General features: G+C 41.0%; 1 protein-coding gene across 1 annotated transcript in view; it reads right to left on the bottom strand.

Annotated features, from left to right (window-relative positions):
• Positions 1-14,707: 14,707 nt before the first annotated feature.
• Positions 14,708-21,588, bottom strand: part of LOC149454882 (Fc receptor-like protein 5) — a 45,723-nt gene continuing 38,842 nt past the window's right edge. The window contains exon 9 of the mRNA XM_089687049.1: positions 14,708-20,538. Coding sequence (XP_089543175.1) covers positions 20,512-20,538 — 27 coding nt within the window. The 3' untranslated portion in view covers positions 14,708-20,511. The remainder of the gene's footprint in view (positions 20,539-21,588) is intronic.

Below are 21,588 nucleotides of genomic sequence, written 5' to 3'. Positions count from 1 at the left end.
AGGTTGTCTTTGGGAAATAGACATATGAGTGCTGCCAGCATTGCTGCAGAGGTTGAAGGGGTGGGGGGTCAGCCTGTCAGTGCTCAGACCATATGCTGCACACTGCACCAAATTGGTCTGCATGGCTGTCATCACAGAAAGAAGCCTCTTCTAAAGATGATGCACAAGAAAGCCCGCAAACAGTTGCTGAAAACAAGCAGACTAAGGATATGGACTACTGGAACCATGTCCTGTGATCTGATGAGACCACGATAAGGTGAGGAGTACAAAGACAAGTGTGTCTTGCCTACAGTCAAGCATGGTGGTGGGAGTGTCATGGTCTGGGGCTGCATGAGTGCTGCCGGCACTGGGGAGCTACAGTTCATTGAGAGAACCATGAATGCCAACATGTACTGTGACATACTGAAGCAGGGCATGACCCCCTCCCTTCGGAGACTGGGCCGCAGGGCAATATTCCAACATGATAACGACCCCAAACACACCTCCAAGACAACCACTGCCTTGCTAAAGAAGCTGAGGGTAAAGGTGATGGACTGGCCAAGCATGTCTCCAGACCTAAACCCTAGTGAGCATCTGTGGGGCATCCTCAAATGGAAGGTGGAGGAGGGCAAGGTCTCTATCACCCGCAAGCTCCGTGATGTTGTCATGGAGGAGTGGAAGAGGACTCCAGTGGGAACCTGTGAAGCTCTGGTGAACTCCATGCCCAAGAGGGTTAAGGCAGTGCTGGAAAATAATGGTGGCCACACAAAATATTGACACTTTGGGCCCAGTTTGGACATTTTCACTTAGGGGTGTACTCACTTTTGTGGCCAGCGGTTTACACATTAATGGCTGTGTATTGAGTTATTTGGAGGGGACAGCAAATTTACACTGTTATACAAGCTGTACACGCACTACTTTACATTGTAGCAAAGTGTCATTTCTTCAGTGTTGTCACATGGAAAGATAGAATAAAATATTTGCAAAAATGTGGGGGGTGAACTCACTTCTGTGAGATACTGTATGTTTATTTGATTCATTTATTTTGTGGCAATGGTTTACTTTTGAGCACTTTCTTGTTTATCCTTTATTGGGCATACATAATTTGCATATTATTTCTGAATTTTTTTTAGGTATTTACTGTATATAACGCAAGTTTTTTATTTGATTTGTGATTTAGAGGGGATATCCTCTTGGTGTGTTTGCTGCTTTGTACATTAGGGTGGGGTATTTGCGCAATTTAACTGCTTCCTGACTGCCCTATAGCAGAAATACTGCGTGTATGTACTGTACACGATTATGCATTTCCGGGTAGAGGGCATACGAGAGCTCTGCGCGCCCTACCTATACCACCATTCATGGCCGTGGCTGTCAATCACCGGGTACTGGCTGGTAATTACTTGCCCAGTGATTACCGAGGATCTCCAACAGGGAGGAGAACTGTTTTGTTTACTAACAGTTCTCCACCCTATCAGCTCAAGTACACTGCTCTGGATGGCTGTGCATAGCGTCCATAGAGTGGTTGATTTTATACACCTGTGGCCATGGAGGTGATTGGAACACCTGCATCCAATGATTTGGAAGTGTGTCTCAATAATTTTTGCAATATAATGTATATATGATCTTTAACACAAAATAGCGAAGGCAGGTGGAAAAATGCTAATGTAGGCCATGCTTAGACCATGAACTACAAGAAGGGAGCTATTTTCACCAGCTAGCATGGAAACAGTTGAAGTTCCAAGCTGGCATTCAAAGCTTCTCTCTGGGTAATGGCAGGCAGCCTATGGCAGCAGGTTAGTATGCTTACATTTTGTTACCACCTGTCCTATGGCTGCAGATTTTGTAACCCGGAGACCACCCACATTAGGTGATCCATTCTTAGATCTGATAAATCACAGCACTATCACCTGGTTGCCTATTACAGGGTCATGCCATTGTGCAGGCACTAGATGTCACTGTTGTACATTTCATCATACAGAAGCTAGTTTTGTGCTCAATCATTTTATAGCACATTGACACATAGGGGTTGATTTACTAAAGCTGGCTGGTTCACTGCTGCAGCTGTGCATGGAAGCCAATCAGCTTGATTAGTTAAGCTTTACTAATAAAATCTGCAAGCTGATTGGTTTATATGCAGAAGTGCATGAGATTCTGAGTGAACCAGCCAGCTTTAGTAAATAAACCCCACAGTGTAAGGCTAGGTTCACACCTATGCAGTTTGCACTTGAGCCATTTCTGCATTGCGTTTTTGCACCTGCGTTTGATGCATTTTTGATGCATTTTGCAGGTTTACATTTTTCTTGTTGCTAGGCAGATTTGAATTGCATCAAACAAAAAAAAAGTTAAGTCGTTGACCCTTTCCAAAAAATGCACTGGGTGAAAATGCAGAAATGTGAACATGTCCCATAGAAAATCATGTTAAATGGACTGTACTGCGTTTCTGCAAAACGCTGCGGAAGACGCTTAGGTGTGAACCTAGGGTAAAACTTTCATTCCTTTCACACAGTTACAGCTGGCACTGCTATTAATATTACTGTTACAATGAAGTCTTTATTTAAATTCCAAAAGGTCATTTACACTAATATAACATTATACAAGTCAAACATATTCGTTTAGAAAATAGCATATATATTTCAAATAACACTACAGACAGTCCAAGCATTATATTTATTTTCAATTCAGTAGATACAAAGAAATGTACAGTTTAGGTACTGGACTTGTAACTTGTAATGTTTGGTATCTTGCTTCCTTTATAACAAATAATACGATGGATATGCTGTTTTCCTTTTGAGACCAAGTATTTCAAACTGGATTGATATAAGGTGTTCTTCTAGCCCACTCTATTTTTCTGTCAGTTTTTTTTTTGTGGCAACATTTTATATCCCAGTGTTATTACCAGGTTATGAAGTGGGGGAAATCTCTTTAGCAGTAACATAATGGCGTTAACAAAACTTTTTTGTAGGGTTGTGCAAGGCTATAACCTCTCTTAGCTATTTATTGCTGTCTTTGTCCCTACTGAAGTTTTACTTTCTGTCATAGCGACAACATTTTCTCCAGGATTGGAGGTGAAAAGATATCATCTCAACAGGCCTCAGACAAAAAAAAGAAAACATAAAATACTGCATATACCCCCACATGGAAGACAAATATATTTGAAATATATTTTAAAAATGTTCTTCCCAAATATATTGACATATATTTGAAATATATACTTTGGCCACATTCAATATATTTAAAAATATTTTAAAAAAATATATATATATATATTTTTAATGCAGTATATATATACTGCATGTTGAAATACATTTTTTATATATTACAAAACATACATTTTTTAAATATATTCTTCAGATGTAACATATAAAACAGTCATTTTAACATATTTTTACACATATATATATATATATATATATATATATATATATATATATATATATATAAATGCATTCCAAAAATGTAGATTTGTATTTTTAAAGACATACAGTATATTTGAAATGTAGTTTTAAAAATCTTTTTCATATATTTTGTAATAAACACACATTTCAACATACAGTATATATATATATATATATATATATATATATATATATATTGAAATATATTTTGAAATATATTGAATATGGCCAAAATTGTAGTATTTAAAATATATGTCAATATATTTGGGAAGAATAATTTTAAAATATATTTCAAATATATTTTTCTTCCATATGGGCCATACCTGTGTGATCCCTTCAGAAGCTGGAAATAACTGTAGTAGACACGGCTAGATGGGTGCCATTCAAAGAATGCTTTGTATTTGTAAATTAATGCAAGGAGTTTTCTGATTAGGTGTGGTGTTGGCATCACGCTCTCCACGTCATTCAATCAGAGAATGCTTTGCTTTCATTCATTCATTCATATTTCTCTGAATAACACCCGTGTTGACCAGCTGATCTCCTGTGTTCAAAATGCAGCAGGCCAGCTGCTCAGTACGGGGGCCCAAAGCAAGTGGAGATCACTGGAGTAGCAGTGCCTATGTTTTCCAGCTTCCAGGGGCATTGGCCAGGTATGGTCTATAAATAGTTACATTGGTCCAAGCTTAACCAAGTAACCATGTATAAAATATCCATACCTGGAATCTCTCTTTAAGCCCATTTTAACATGTATGTGGAAAATGGAAAACTTGATCCTGCAACAACTAGGTTATGAACCCATGGACCTAATGGCATTCATATATTTACAAGTTCTTAACAGACAATATATGCAGTTTGAAAGAAGCCTGCACTGACCTCTGTAGAGGCAGGCACCATGGAGCTATTCATTTTAAAATTATACAGCTGAAGCACAAATCTGATTTAAGTCATTCTATCAGCAGCTCAGGATAGTCTGATATTGTTCCATAAAAATGACATTGTATATACAGGTAGCTGTAGCTGTGGAGTTTATGAAACAGTTGCAGAAGTTTGTAGACTAGGTTGGGTTGTGCTGGGGGCTATAAAAATGGGAAAATATTGGGGCAGAGCAATTAGGCAGGGTCCAAAATGAATGTAGAGTTTAATTACCTCTATGTTATAAATAAATATGAAGCATGCAGCTGTAAAATACAAATTTTACAGAAAATATAAGTGCAATGGTAGTTTGAAGTGTCTTCACACACTCTAGATGTCTAGGAAGCCAAATCTGAGAGCCCCATATAGCAGCAAACTGTTCAAATCCTTGTCCACTCTGTAGCACTATCCCCGAAGGAGCCTCTGGTAGTATTGGGTCCTATGTTCTTACCCCAACTCTTAACAAGGCCTCCGCCACTCTGACACCTCCAGTTACACCCAGGGTTGGTGCTACCACTAGGTGAACTAGGCACCTAGGGCACACTGCTACCTAGGGAGTGGCAATGGCCACTGATTTCCCTACTCTCTGCCATGGCCGGATCAGCAGGGGGTGCTGGGGTGGGCTATGCCCCCCCATATTTCAGTCATTCCCCTCAGGTCGGTCTTTCCATATATGCTGTGCCTTCCCCAATCCCCACACTCATTGCTAGGACAAGGGGAGAGCAGCGTGGAGCAGTGAAGCATACAAAAGAGGAATGATGCGAGAGAGCCGAGAGGTGCGGGCAGTGTATGATTAATTCCCTGGCTCCCTGATGCCGAGAGATGAGCGGTCATTGGAGAAGATAGGGGGTGGGGTAATGAAACTGTGTACAGTCTGATCCAAGAGCGACCCTATATCATCTGCTATATGGAAGATATCTCCACAGACAGGAGAGGTGAGTACAGCACAACCTGCAACTCTACCTGGTATCCCGGGGGAAGCCCACAGACCAGCAGAACTGTACACAATGAAAGAAGGGGGGGAGGGGTAACAATCATTTGTGCTAAGATGGGAGGTTTGTGCAGGAGGGGGATGGAGGCTATTTGTGCTGGAAAGGGTAATGGGGATGATGTGGGGGGGGGCAGAATTTATGCTAGGAGAAGGAATTGGGATTATGTGTTAGGAGTAGGGGTGAGGTTTGGGGGGGGATTTGGGGTAAAAGGAGAGGGGGGGATTGGGGCAAGGTGGGAGGATTTTATGCTGGGAAGGGTAATTTGCAGGGGTTTAAGCTAGATAAGGGATTTGGAGGAATTTGTCCTAGGAGGGGGGATTGAAGGAAGAAGCCTGGTGCTGGGAGAGGGGATTGGGGGAATTTGTTCTAGGAGGGGGGGATTGAGGGGGTAATTTGTGCTAGGAGAGGGGATGGGGGGGATATGTGTTAGGGGAGGGGATGGGGGAGGATTTGTGTTAGGAGGGAGGATTGGGGGGGTGTTTGTGTTAGGAGGGAGGGATTTGAGGGGAATTTGTACTATGAGGGAGGGTTGGAGGGAATTTATGCTAGGAGAGGGGATTGGGGGGTTGTACTAGGAGGGAGGATTGGGGGGGGAATTTGTGCTAGAAGAGTGGATTGGGGGGATTGTGCTAGGAGGGGGTATTTGTGTGTGCCGGAAGGATTTGTGCTCGGAAAGGTAATTTGGAGGGGGTTTTGCTAGGAGAAGTGATTTAGGGGAATTTGTGATAGGAGGTAGGATTGGGATGATTTATGATAGGAGGGGGGATTGGAGGAGAAGATTTGTGCTAGGGTGTAAAATTTGAGGGGAAAAAAGATGTCTGCTAGGAGGGGTGAAGTAGAACTACAGGTGACGTTTTTTTTTTGGGGGGGGGGGGGGCAAGTAGCTGGTCTTCCCTAGTGTGCAAATTAGTCTAGCACTGGACCTTGTTACACAGCTTTAGGCAAGCAGTATGAATAACAATATCTCAATACCTTAAGGTCACCCTATAGTAAGACTTGAGACTTTGCAGCAGACAACTGTATGTATCCTGAAAATCAAGTAAGGCAAGGTATAATTATACAGAATACAACAGCACAAACAATATACTGATGGTTTTCACCACTATTTAGGGTACTGAACTGGGCTTTAACTCGAGCAGCATAAACTGTAGCTCTCTTCACTTAGTGTGCAGCAACAAGCAACAAGATTTAGTATCAACACTGCTTAAAGACTATGTTGCCTGTGAGTGCTTGTAATGAGGGCGCTAAGCCTAGCCTTACTGTAGATGTAAGAATATGCAGGCTAAGGCTAACTACTTTAAACAGCAAATAAACTGTATACAGTTTTCATAGTCAGTCTTCGGCTATGTTTGGGCTCTTGAAGACATTGGCACACTTAGAGATAATAGATAATCCTGCACACAGTGAGATAGTCTAAAAAAGTAATGGTTTCCTTAGTGCACAGAAATAGGAGAGGGACAGGAAAATTGATGACCCGGCCAAACAGGTGGGACAGTGCTTAATAGCAGTTAAATAGAGACTTGGAAGATGTAAGATGAATCCCTGGCTTCTCTAAGGATGTGTTCAGTGTCAGCAACAGAATGATGGGTCAAAAACCCCATTACTAGCTCTCTGATCAATAGTGATAGACAGTACCAATGGAGGGGTCATCCATAGGTGTGATGGTGATGGCCACTGACCTCTTGAAGCAATTTGGCATATGGCAGCTTGCTGGCTGCCCTGTGATGGACACCAGTGGTGGTAGAGCCACATCACAGGGCTCTGTAGTATGCTTGGGTTCCTCTGAGGCAGGGGGACAGCCCTCAGTGCGGGAATTGACAAACAGCAATGGAATGCAGACAAATTGGTATCTGGACTGCAAACTGTAGTGTTAGTTGCGGCTTTCCAAATAGTGCAGACCTGCCAATGGTCCAGTAAGGAAGTCCTGCAGCCCTCTTCCTGGATTCTCTCTCTCTCCAGCAAGTATTCTCCTCTCTGGTTGATGGCGATTCCTCGAAACACCCCACTCCTTCTCAAGCTTTTTCATTTATAATCCCCCCTTTGGCTCCTCCTGCCTCCCGGGTGTGTTGAGATAAGTGATTCCTCACCTAGTCTCTTTAGTGCCACAGATTACAGCTCAGACTACATTTCCCAGAATTTCAGTGTTCTGTATTGTGAATCAAGAACTCAGTATACTCAATGGAGTAGAGTTACTAAAATTGGAGAGTGCAAAATATAGTGCATGGTAGCCGATCAGCTTCTAACCTAAATAGGCTGTACATGGTTCACATGGACAATTATGCATATGTTTAAGGTTTAAAATGTTTTCATTTCTATAATGGCTCTTTGGTGATTTTTTTAATGAAAGTTCAGAGACAAAAACAGTTGCCTGATCTAGCCAGTCTTAGGAATAGCAAGTTTACAGACATTCTTCAGAGCAGTCATAACCACTTGGTTTCTCAAGCTATATATAAATGGATGCAATAGTGGACAAAAAATGCTGTTAAAAATAGCTACAATCTTTCCAGAACTGGTTGAGACTGACCCGGCAGGACGTACGTAAATAAATAAACAGCTTCCATAAGCAAACACCACAGCAATGAAGTGTGAGGAACACGTAGAAAAGGTTTTGCTTCTACCAGAAGATGATGAGATACTGAAGATGGAATGCAGAATAAAGCAATAGGACAATATTGTAGGTATAAGAGAACTTAGGATAGCAAAGGAGGTTAAACTAAAGAATATATACTGAAGTACTTGTGTATCAGAGCAAGATAAATTTAAGAGAGCCGTACCATCACAAAAGAAATGATCAATAAATCCACAGTTGCTGCACCATTGTAGTTGAAACATGAGAATGCATGCCGGGATATGTTCCAGAATGCCAACTATCCATAGGCAAACAATGAGCATCCAGCAAACACGGTCTGTCATAATATTGTTGTATCGTAGAGGATGGCATATAGCAAGGTATCTGTCAACTGACAACAGCCCCAAAGTATAGAACTCAATGCTTCCTACTGCTATGTAAATATATAATTGTAGAAGACAACCATTACAAGTTAGGGCATTGTCACCACTCACCAGGGTTGCCACAAGTTTTGGGGTTGTCGAAGAAACAAACAACATATCTGAGGTCGCCAAACTTCTTAGGAAGAAATACATAGGTGCCTGTAGTTTCTGGTCTAAACTTATGACAGTGATAGAAAAAACATTTCCTAAAAGACAGATGACATAGGCAAAAATGAGAGCTATCCCTACATGTATTTGGAATGTGGGACCAAGTGTAAAGCCAGCAAGAATAAAATTAGTCTGGTTACAAGAGACCATCTTAGTATATAATCAGTTATCAAAATTAGGCTAATTCTAATGCACAGCGCATAATGAAAATTATACATAACATAAGTTCTGTTTATTAGGATTTGCTAAATTTTGTTTACTGATTTGTCGAGGGTTTTAACACAGCTGCTGAGTGGTGTCAGTTAGTACTTATTCATTTTTATTTATACATTCAATTCCTTTGCTTTATTCACTTTGTATATAAAGTACAGTTTTTGAACTGTTTGTTTGGGGGTATATATTACTAGCACGGAGTATGGAATATCACTTTGTATATAAATGTCATCTCATCGATTAAAATAGACCATAGAAAGGATATGAAAGGATATGTGCTTCTTGTTAAGATAGATACAAAGCATGAGTCTAATAGCTCAACCAGACATAAGGCAACAAGAAAGCAAGGAAATCCAGTTATTACAGATGTTAAGTATTGTCATACATCAACAGTGATATAATAGGGACATAATACACATACACATCATTGAACTGCCAAGAAACAAACGTCCATGAATAAGATAAAAAAGAAATACATTTATAGTAACTGTAATCTTTGCTGGGTTTCCCTCCGAGACACCCAGCATTACAGGTGGCTGATCCCATGAGGAATTCTAACTAAGCAAACAAATTTTCAAATTTGTAATACTAAAATGCTTGCTTGTTAGGGTTGATTTGAAATGAAGCCAATTAACCTACCATTAGGTGTTTTTTTTTTAAGCTGAACTCCATGCAGAAATTAAAGAACACCAATTAATGCAGTTATATGTTCATTTAACAGATCATTACATGAGTTGTCAGGTGCACCTGTTGTAAGTACTAGGGTGTCCGTTTATGAACCAGCGGTAATAGATCGCTGCTCAGTTCTCCTGCATTCTTGGAGAACACAGTTCTCCTGTGAATGCAGTTTATGAAGCAGTTCTCCGAACGAAGGGAGAACGGTCTCCAAACGCTGGAGAACGGTCTACAAACGCTGGAAAACGGCTGATTATACTATAATCTCGCGAGATTACAGTAAAAGATCAGTTTACTAAACAGAGGTAAATTATCTCTGCTTAGTTTGCGGTCCCTCCGATTCTCCAGCTCTGGGCTGGAGAATCTGGAGGGAGAACACAGATCTCCAGAGAAGGGCTGACATGATCTCCTGAGTGTCATAAACTGTGAATGACCAGAGAATAGCTGAGATCTGTTGAATCGCAGCTATTCTCTGTGTCATAAACGGACACCTAGATGTCTTAAAAGACATCACAGCCTGGCCAATTAAGGCTGAACTCCAAGAAAACAGTGTAGCGCTCCATAGAGCTACTGCTCCTGTTAAATTTTGTTTTGGCCTCACTGTAATCAGCCATAGCTTGATTAGTTAGGTCTACTCTGGGCTCTGAAGGTCTGAGCTCAATTTCTTCAATTACTTACCCCTCCTGTGTCCCAGGGGATCCTGGGACTATAGCAGATGGGAGAATATGACCCCTACCTGCATATTAATATCTCCCCAGCCAATCCCTGGTCAGTATGGCAGGTGACCAGCAGGAGGCTGTGGGAGGTATAAATGGGCTAAGGCCCAGAGCAGAGGTCTCTTGTTCCTGGGGGAGTAAGACACAGCCTCATGGCTGTGGCATCTCTGGGAGTTTTGCCTTGTACTGCAACCCTTTGTGGGGTCCCAGCTACAGCGTGGCTGGAGGACCTCTGTCTTATCCTTCTTGGAGTATTCTCAAAAAGTCCACTGCAGATCTTGGCTCCAGGCTGCTGGAATACTGAAATTTGCTGGCAATGAACATGGCTGCCTGGAAATCAGAAACAGTGAGTACCAGCCTTTCAGGATCTGGAGACTTTCCTAAAACTCCCCTGGAAGATCTTTAGCTACTATTTTCTGCATTCAGGACTGCATTCCTTTTGGGATTCCTGTTTGCCTGTTGCTTCGTGTTACAACTTATAAGGGGGTGTCTTCACCATGAAGTTTGGATCAGCTTCCTTGGAGCCTAGAAGGTGTAGCAGGGGCTGGGTAGCACTGTGGGATGTTGGGGGGGTAGTGTGGAACATTGTTGAAAGTTGGGGGCACTATGGGGGGCTGGAGGCTCTGCAGTAGGCTGGGGAGGCATATTGTGGGAGGTTGGAGAGAATGTCTGGAGTTTAAAGGATCTGCAGCAGACTTTGTGGCCCTGTAGTGGATGAGATTTCTGGAGAGGGCTTGGGAAAACTGGGGGATGGGGTTCTTGGAGGGAGCTGGGGATCTCTCTCTAGGAGACTGGGGACTGTTGGAGACTAGAGGGTACTTCAAGAGCTCTGCCGTAGAGTGGGCAGTCACTGCAGAGGGTTGGATGGCACTGAGTAAGATTGGAGAGCACCGTAGAGCAATATGAAAAGGTTGAATACCAGAGCACTGGTGAAAATGTCAGCAATGAGTAAAATACATGGTATAAGCCTTTGGCCGTGTTGTGGATATTAATCGTGTGATCTGTATAGACCTGTAATCTTTTTTTTGGCACCATCCACAGATCACAACAGATGGCTGGAGGCACCAGAGAGAAAGAATGCCGAAACTTTGGAGAAACTTCTTTTCAGTGTCCCTCCTTCAAACCTGTGGCCATTGATCACCTCTATGCCTGCCATAACTTTCAGAGAATGAAGGCCCCTTGACCCCCCTCCCTCCTCCTAGAGAAAGGGAGCCTTGACTGCTGGAAGCTTGGCAGCTACATGCGTGTAAAACTAAAACAGGGAGGTTAAGTGGTTATGTTAGGATTGGTAATCAAGACATGAGGTAACTGTGTGGAGCCTGAACTATAGAAAAAGACTACGCTGGGGCACGTCCCACTATTGTGAGGAGATTAAGACGTCCCAAGAGTTGACCACCCACCCGTTGTGAGTTTCGTCACAGCTTTATTGGCGGTTTTACCTTGCTTGCGGTTAATATCGCTTTATGGGCTATGCCCTCAAATTTAATTCTGGGGTCAGTTTGGCATTGATGGTGAAGACAGGCCTCTTAGACTATCTGTGTTTTTGTTATGGATGCTCCTGGTATAACCGTGACTGGCATTGTCATATGGTTTCTTTGAATTTTGTTAAGAAAGTTTTGGAAAGTTCAATAAAGCAGTGGCCTTGCCCCAGTTTCATCTTAATCACACTCTGTCTCTTTGGGGGGCAAGGTTTTTTGTTACATTAGTGGTGAAAACACACCTAGACTTCTCAGCAGTCCTGTGCATTTAGCATCTAATCTGATATGATAATTGCAGTTAAATCAAAAGTTCAGTTTTGAAATACTCCATTACAGGGTATAGTCATATAAAATTTTGGATGAAGTACAGCAGATACACAAACAATAAAAAGCTGGCAGAAGTTCCGGCTTTCCCCTGCTCTTCTAAAAAAAATGTAAAAAAATAACAAAATTCTTTGTTTGTTGCTGTTGGAAATTTTCTGTTACTTCCTGTCTAGTAAAACTATTATCCTTCCCTTCCCCCCCAAAAAAAACAGTTCTGGTAGGACTTTTAAAATCTGAACTCTGAACTTCAGGCACACATGTGAAATATATCAGGGTGCCTACCTGACAAAGGATTTGCATTTCTGTCCATTCAGTCCTGATATTTACAAAGCTCTGTAACACAGCACAGCCCTAGCATGATAGGGGATCTTATCTTTCTGCTGCATTTTTACTTTCATCTACAGCTCCTCTCCCCACCTCTCCACCTGGATAGTGAAAGGAGAAGCCGCAGACTAAATAGGTCATCAATCACACTGTTCTCTCTTCCTATCTGCATGCATCTACAACACATTTGATTGGTTGCTTGTGCTGCTTCTGTATATACCTATGTGAGCTCTGCTGTTTAGAGTTTGCAAGAGGCTGCTACCAAGTCCAATTAGGTTGCTTACACTGCTTACTGCTTATTTAAATAGAATACAATTATGTACGACTTTGGCAGGCGACTTCCAGGTGACTTGAATACTACTTTGATGTGACTTGATGTGATTTTGAAGCGGCCCTGAAGCAACTTTGAAGCGACTGAGAAGTGACTTTCAGGGAATGCCTGGGTAATCTTCCTGTAATGTCAGTTCCAAATCATATCAGTATACAGTAGATGAGGATCCGACTTGGAAATGACTTCCATTAAAGTCTATGGGCACAAGTCAGATAGAAGTCGGCTTGAAGTAGTACAGGAACCTTTTCTAAAGTCGGACTGACTTCAGTAGTGATAATTAAGACAGCTCTCATTGACTAACATGGGATTTGACATGTCATGCGACTTGGGGTCTCACAAGCTGGATCCCAAGTTGTGGCAGTGTGAACCGAGCCTAACACTGGTGATCAGTTATAGAAGATATTGGTGCACGAAGATATTGGTACACGTGGGTAATTTGGTGGAAGACCTTACTACTTTGGACTTTATATTTTGAACTTTATTATTATTTTATAGGGAAGGTTTGTGGGTTGTGCGGAATCTTTTGCTGCATTAAGAGGATCAATGACAGTCAGGCAACTAGAGCTTTCAGAAAGAGGGTCCAAAAATAGCAGTCTGCATGTTCCTCTCATGACAGATTAACAGTTAACTGCTTCCCAACCTCCCTATAGCAGAACTGCTACAGGGCAGCAGGACTGTGCAAAATCACGTATATATAAGTGATTTAGCATTTACGGGTAGGGGGCGGCTTCAGCTGTCGATCACCGGGTCCCGGCCGGAGATTCCCCGCCGGCACCCGACGATCACCGGGGAACAGTGACAGAGGAGAGGTCTGTATGTAAACAATACATATCTCTCCCATCAGCTACAGCATGCTGCTTTGTATTGTTCTGCATAGCACTGATCACTGTATTAGTGTCACTGAGGATGTCAGTGACAGTTAATCAGTTCCCCTCTAGTGTCAGAATGCCCGCCGAAGTCCCGCAGTCCCACTAAGTCACTAATCGCTGCCATTACTAGTATTAAAAAAAAAAATTCCAGTATATATACTTCCATTTGTAGACGCTATAACGTTCACGTAAACCAATTACTGTAATTTACACGTATTTTAGCAAAGACGTAGCAGAATACATTTTGGACTAAATTTATGAAGAAATATGATTGTTAAAATTTTTCTTACTGCATATGCTTTATAGCAAAAAGTAAAAAATATTGTTTTTTTCTTCAAAATTCTCAGTCTTTTTTTGTTTTTAGCATAAAAAATAAAAAATGCAGAGGTGATCAAATACCACCGAAAGAAAGCTCCATTTATGGGAAAAAAGCATATCAATTTTATTTGGGTGCAGCGTTGCATGACCACGCAATTGTTAGTTTAAGTAACGCAGGCCGTACCGCAAAAAATGGCCTGGTCAGGAAGGGGGGTAAATCCTCTGGAGGGCAAGTGGTTAAGTGCCGAACTCAATACAACCAATATCAATTATTCAGGAATAAATTTAACTGATTGCTATATATTACTGCACTTTACACTCATTACACCCATTGCATGAAGCTGTACTCATTTGATTCCTTTTCTTTCTGTTACAGAACTTGGACACATTGTTTTATTACTGGTAAAGTAAGGTGTAATTTTTGTGCTGCAAGGTAGCACTTCCTGCTTTTTGCCTAGGGGAGAATTCAGTGTATACCCCATTCTGCCTCCTGGGATTACCACATAACACATTCCCAGGAGGAAGTTTTACTGAGGGCTCATGTGCACTGCAAGCTTGTGCACATGTGTATATATGGTACTCCGCTCTGCCAGCAGCACATCTGCACACATGCCGGAAGGGGGGTCTCGCCCATACACACAGGCACCGCTGGGCTCCATTGTATCCCAGATAATAGGAATTAGTGGCATCTGGGCGCATGCATGAGAATCCTAGTGTGGCATGCAAATTTTCCATTTGGCTTTACCAGATGTACACACCAGATTTTTAAAATGGTGAAGCAGGAGAGAGGCAAGGGAAGAGTTTACTTTTTCTTACAATTACTGTTTTTTCAGTTCCTGGTTGAGTGAGGCTCTGGTGATGTAACCCTGGCCTCACAGATGCATCCTGGGAAGGTTATATTAACAGTGCCTTTGCTTCAGGTGATGTGCACTGTCACATGTTCCAGATGGCAGACCCAGAGTTGCCTATTATACTGAAGCAATACATATATTATTTTTTGTACAGACAAGAATTTGGCAATATTTTAAAGCAAAAGACATTTTATTTTCTAAGCAATATTAGAATAAAAAAAGAAATAACAAAATGAACAAAACATTTTTATGTGTTAGTGTTTTGCTCTAGTGTTAGATTTAAAACATAGTGTTACTGTATGTTAAAGGTGCAATATTTATTCCGTAATTTATTCTGTTTAATGCTAAAGAAAAATCATTGAAACTTAGTGCGTGGTACAAAGCATTGCAAAGCTATATACAAATAAAATAAAGGTGTTTTTTGTATTTGTATTTCAAGAGACACAACCAAAATTAGGAAAAAAAAATTAAAATTAAAAAAATTACATATGAATGATAAAAACAAATATAAAAAGGAGGAAAAACAGCTAATGATAAAAGGGGGAGACAGATGAGTTAGTTAGGACTGTGTAGAGTTAAAGTGGTTCTAAAGGCAAAAGGTTTTTTACCTTAATGCAACCTCTGCATTAAGGAAGAAAACCTTCCAATGCCTGTGCCCCTCCCAGCCATCCCTAAACATTCACAGGAGTCTCGGACAGCAGCGGGAGTAATGGGTTCAAATCCCATGAGGGAGCAGGGCTGAGCCACACTGTGTGCATCTACAGACACATAGCCTGGCTCAGGAGTGCACCCACACAAAGGCCCCATTAGCAGCCAGCTTGCCAATACAATACCATTGCACAGAACAGGTAAGTATAACATGTTTTTTTTTTTTATGTAAGGAAAGAAAAACCTTACAACCACTTTTACCAAGATAAACATGGGGTAAAATAGCAACAATTTGTATCAAAAATATATAAATATATACAGCATATTTTTTTTACTTGAGAGGATACTGATATCTGCAAATTAAAAGACACTTACTTGATCTGCCTAGAAAAGAAGTAGTCTAAATAAACATTTGCTGCAGCAATGATATTGTTACAGTGCATTTATCAGTAAAGCTACCAAACACTGGGGATGATTTACTAAAGGCAAATAGACTGTGGACTCTGCAAGTGCAGTTGCTCCAGAGCTTAGTATATGAGATAAATCTTCACTTTTCTAAAAATACCCAATCACATGCAAGGAAAATTAAAAAAAGCATTTTTGCTTGTACATGATTGGATAATGCAAGTCAGCAGAGCTTCTGCTCATTTACTAAGTTATGGAGCAACTGCTCTTGCAGAGAGCAACTGCACTTTGCAAAGTGCACAGTCTATTTGCCTTTAGTAAATCAACCCCATAGTCTGCCCGCTTCTTTAAGGCTAGGCTAGGGTGGTTGCAGGTGTGGGAATCGCAGCTGGTCCCACATCCGCAACCACCCGCAGCCAAAACGCATTGCTCTGTAGAGACACATGGGGCTGCCATTCAATCTTAATGGCACCCCCACATATCTCAACCCGCAAGCATGTTTGCGGGTGCCTGAGCCACAAGGAATTAGCATGGGGCAAAAGCTTTTTATTGGTTTTAAAAGAATAGTACACAAAACAACAGCTACAACCATAACCACAAAACAAACAAGCACTACAATGCATCAGCACTAGCAGCAAGTACAACTCAGTGGATCCTAAAGTACACTGCTGTCACAGAAGTGAAGATCATCATGGGCACAAAATGTACATATCAAAGTAATGTCCCCATAACGGAGTAATCAGAATATAAAACGGAATATCAATATATTGAAAATAATCAAGACTCAGGCTTCCCTAAAGGGAACATATTAGTCAATTCTGGGGCTCAGAGAAGCACAACAATCTCAAATAAAGAGAGGAGGAGAGGCACAAAAGACATATATGTTTGATTAGACACTGTGGATATGCTATTTATACACACATTTCAAATTCAAATCAAATTTAGCTGGCACACCTCTCCTGGCATAGGTGGCTTTACAGTGAGGAACCAGGGGCGGACTGACCATTTGGAAACTCTGGCACTGCCCGAGGGCCCAGGGTCAGTAGGGGGCCCCATGAGTTGTCAGTCCGCCTCTGTGAGGAACAGAAGTATTTGAACACCCTGCGATTTTGCAAGTTCTCCCACTTAGAAATCATGGAGGGGTCTGAAATTCACATTGTAGGTGCATTCCCACTCTGAGAGACAGAATTAAAAAACAAATTCAGGAAATCACATTGTATGATTTTTAAAGAATCATACAATGTGATTTCCTGACTTTATCTTGCACTGCTGAACATAAGTATTTGAACACCTGAGAAAATCAGTGTTAATATTTGGTACAGAAGGCTTTGTTTGCAATTACAGAGGTCAAACGTTTCCTGTAGTTCTTGACCAGGTTTGCACACACTGCAACAGGGATTTTGACCCACTCCTCCACACAGATCTCCTCTAGATCTGTCAGGTTTCAGGGCTGTCGCTGAGCAACATGGAGTTTCAGCTCCCTCCAAAGATGTTCTATTGGATTTAGGTCTGGAGACTGGCTAGGCCACTCCAGAACCTTGATATGCTTCTTACGGCCCCATTCCCTAGACACTATATGACTCCAGCGAGACTAGCCAAGATGTTCCCAACTGTTGGTGTATCAGTCTCCCTTTGACTGAGGCTCCATGCAAGATCTCACCTCGTGGGGTATCACTGATGATAAGAAAGGTGAGGAATCAGCCCAGAACTACAAGGGAGGAGCTGGTCAATAACATTCCAGTCGTCCCCATCCATTTGAGGGAAGCCAACCAACCACGTGTTCTGGCATAAGGATCTTGTCTGTATCAATAAACAACTGTTTGTATATGGTAGATAATGCCTTGGACAGTGTTTTGTTTTGCAACAGGGCCACCAGATCCCCAACTCGCACAGACCTCTCGGAAGATCTGAATTGGGCATAAAACACATGTCGGAACTGTAGGTAACAAAATAAATGGGAGTTAGGTAGCTGGTGTTGGGACTTAAGAGCATCAAACTGAAGTAAGACCCCATTCTGGGACCATGTTTTTAAAATGGTGAAATTACTTTTTTTGTGGGACACACAGGCACAGCAGCCTATTCAAATGAATAGGCTGCCGTTCCCACGCAAACACAGGCTGCAAATCTGCACAAGTGTGAACCTAGGGTTACACAGGGGTTACTGTCTGTACTCCTGCAGCAAATGCTGTGACCCAGGCTGCCAATAGTGTTTGGCTCAATGTTTGAGTCGAATGTAAGTTCGACTCAAACATCGGATGTTTGTGTATTCGCCGAATGCACGAATGGTAAGGGCATTCGGCGGGTGAACAGTGCATTGCGACAGCCATGATTGGCTAAAGCAATGCACCTGACCACAGGTCAGATGCAATGCTTTGGCCAATAGCAGCATGAGAGCCACGATTGGCCAAAGTCACGGTGAGTGTGGCCAATCATAGCTCAAGGCCCAAGTCCACGCCCCATATAAGGCTGCTTACACTGCAGTGTGTTGCTGGCCACAGAGGGGAGACAACTCTCTCCGGAAAAAAAAATTATAATCATAATAAAGAAAAATTAAAAAACATTAAAAAAAGAAACAGTGTGGGTCCCCCCCCCCCCTTTAGGTCTGGTAAGAAGGTTAGGAAGGACCCCACAGTAAAAAATGTTTTTTAAAAAGGGTTCCCCCTAAAAGCCATACCAGGCCCCCATTTTTGGGAGGTGGGGTTCCCTTTAAAAGTCCTATCAGGCCCAATGGGCTTTGCATGACTTTTGAAGGGAACCCCACACATTAAAAAAAAAAATTACTGTGGGGTCCCTCCTAACCTTCCTACCAGAACTAAAGGGTCCGGTATGGATGGGGTCAGTCCTGGTGCAGCAGGTTGTGTACATTGTACAGTTGTGCAACTTTGCAGGTAGTTTAAGGGGACCCCCCAGGCATGATATTTAAAGGAATTTTTCATTCTTTTTTCTTGTTTACTTTAAGCAATACACTTTAAAAACGGTAGTTTTTTAAAAACATTTTTTCACTGATTCATTTCTCTTAGGGCAGTGACCAGGTCCCCATAGCTCTTTTATGGCCAATAACTTCCATATAAGCCTTCAAAATGGACACTTTTGAATTCACAGTCTCATAGACTTGCATTGAGCTTGAAGTTCGTGGTCAAACGCTCATTAGGTTTGATCGTTCGACCGCAAACCCAACACGGGGGTGTTTGGCCCATCACTAGATGCCAAGTATAAAGGTGCTTAGATTAGGTTTATTAGGGTGCACATTGAATAGCCAAAGTTCACAAGTAAAGACATATTTACCTTTGTCTTTCAGTCTGCAGCCTTTATACTATGTTTTTGTAAATCTATAGTATCCTAGAGGTTTTTCACAAACATTCAGAACACACAAAAACCTGATTTCATGTTTGTGAACAGTAGCTTGAGGACTGAAAAAGAGAAAATCACGTGACTCAATAGAGGAACGTCCACTGCAGACTATTGTATTCAGGCCGCTGTGGTAAGGACAAGGACAAGTAACAATCTGCAACTGAGTTTGCAAAATTCCACTTGTGACAGCTTTGACAGGCGAAAAGTTGCTAGTTAGTAATACATCATATAACTACTTCACTGGGCAGCTATCTGCAATTAACCCTTTCATTTCAAAGGGCTTAAAAAACCATGACAAGAAACATGTTCAAGATTTTAGTATTAGGTGTTGCTGTGTGAGTTGAAATGCTATGAATAGTAGTATATTGCATACTTTTTATTGCTCTCATTTAAATAAATAAAAAAGTGAAGAACTATTCCTGAATTAAAATCAAACCAGTGCAAAAAATACTCATCGACTGTCATGCCACCCCATTAAGTTACAGAATGGAACTTTGGTGTCAATGTAGACTTTGGAAACAAGTTTATCAACTTTTTAAATTATTTTTTAAAATATATATTTACAAGGGATTCCCAAGGCATCAGAATATTTCCCATGGGTAGACAATCACTACCAATAGTTATAATTAATAACTGGTCTGAACATGACAAATGTAGAAAATTAGTTACTAATAAGTTAATATGAAAATGCTACAGAGTCTGATACCTGTTTTTGTCATAAATTAAAGTAGAAGTTCAGTCAAATCCTAACTATACTCCCACCCCCATTCTAAGCCTATTTTAATTACACTGTGAAAGGAAAGATATGTGAAATTACCTACTGTATGTTGAGGGCACTCCGGTCCATTCACATGATCACTACAGCGGCTGCCTTCAGTGAAGAGGACAGTTTGCCAACAATGGCTGCAGAGCCTATGCAGTATTGTCACCCATAGGCTTACTATGGGGCATCCATTGTTGGATGCCCTTCCTCTACACTGAAGCCGGCTCTGGGAGCCAACGTGATAAGTATAGACATCTTTCCTTTCCCAGGGTATTTACAATAGGATTAGAATAGGGGTGGGAGCAGGTTTAAGTATAGTTAGGATTTTATTGGACTTCAGCTTTAATGATGTCTGGAACACCCAAATATAGGGCAATGCTATTTTGTTTGCTTGTTAGATAATGTCTAACATATTTAAATTCTCTGAAAAGAATGAGTTTGGCTTTATTCAGTAAAAAACTAGAAATACCTTTTCTGTACTTTTATCTGAAATGGATGTTGACACAAGTGGGATACAATGACAGAGCTTGTAGTGGTTTCAGACTTGAAAATAGTTACTGAGGCATTTCTGACTGCATATAATACACATACTGTAAGTACAAACTATTTCCAAACTGTTGTGAATGATTGATTTTATAAGCACTTATGTTCATTGTTAAAATAGTACCCTGAGTATTTATCGTCATCACAAACTGTGTACTCCATCCTTCTGTGCATATATGTTAAATGCATTAAAATCTATTCTTGGATCGTTGCCTTGATAGCTATTGTTTTCTTGAAAAGCTATCATCGTGTCTCTTGCCGCGTGCTACAATGAGGTCACTTTGCATCCACCCTTTAAAAAAAGTATAATTATGAGCATTAATACTACAACTTGTATCATTATTAGAATCTACAGCAAGTAGCTAGATGATACAACCCCAATTCCAAAAAAGTTGGGACACTGTTGAAAATCTACAAAAAAAACCCAGAATGCAATAATTTGCAAATCTCATAAACCCAAACTTTGTTCATAATAGAGAATAGTAAACATATCAAATGAGAAAATGTACAATTTTAAGAAAAATATCACGTAATTTTGAATTTTATGGCAGCAACATGTCTCAAAAAAGTCTGGATAGGGCAAAGTACTGGCAAAGTAAATGGTACTAACAAGGAAGAGCTGAACAAACATTTTACAACTAATTAGGTTATGTGGCAACAGGTCAGTAGCATGACTAGGTATGAAAAGAGCATCTTAGAGAATCAGAGTGTTACGGAAGTAAAGATGTGCAGAAGTTCACCAATCTGTGAAAGCTGAGTCTAAAAATTGGTAAACAATTTCAAAATAATGTTCCTCAATGTAAAATTGCAAAGACTTTAAACAAATTATTATCATCTATCAGTACATAATATCATCAGAGAATCTAGAGAAATCTCTGTGCATAAGGGAGGCCGAAATTCAATATTGGAAGCCCGTGATCTTCGGATCCTCAAACAGCACTGCAATAAAAACAGGAATGATTCTGCGGTGGACATCACTGCATGGGCTCAGGAATACTTCCAAAAATCTCTGTCTGTGAACACTGTTCCCTGTGCTATCTAAAAATGAAAATTAAAGCTCTGTCATACAAAGAAGAAGCCATATCTGAACATGATCCATTGTGGGTCCGCTGCATTTTTTTAAATTTTGCTTGATGCATTTTTGGTGCAGGTTTGGTGTGGTAAAAAAATGCACCTCCACATTTAAATGAATAGAAAAAGCATCAAAACCGCACCTGCATTGCATTTTTGGTGTGGTTTTTTTTAGTCACATGTCCTGTAAAAACTGCTGTGGTAAAAACACAGCAAAAATGCATCAAAAACGCTTTTGCGTTTTTGCCACATTTTTGCTACGGACCAGCGT

Source organism: Staurois parvus, unplaced genomic scaffold (assembly GCF_062004578.1).
Source record: "Staurois parvus isolate SC_StPar_1 unplaced genomic scaffold, SC_StPar_1.0 ptg000415l, whole genome shotgun sequence".
NCBI lineage: Eukaryota > Metazoa > Chordata > Amphibia > Anura > Ranidae > Staurois > Staurois parvus.
Note: the sequence above shows the minus strand (reverse complement) of the source record. Positions and strands in the feature narration are given on the sequence as shown.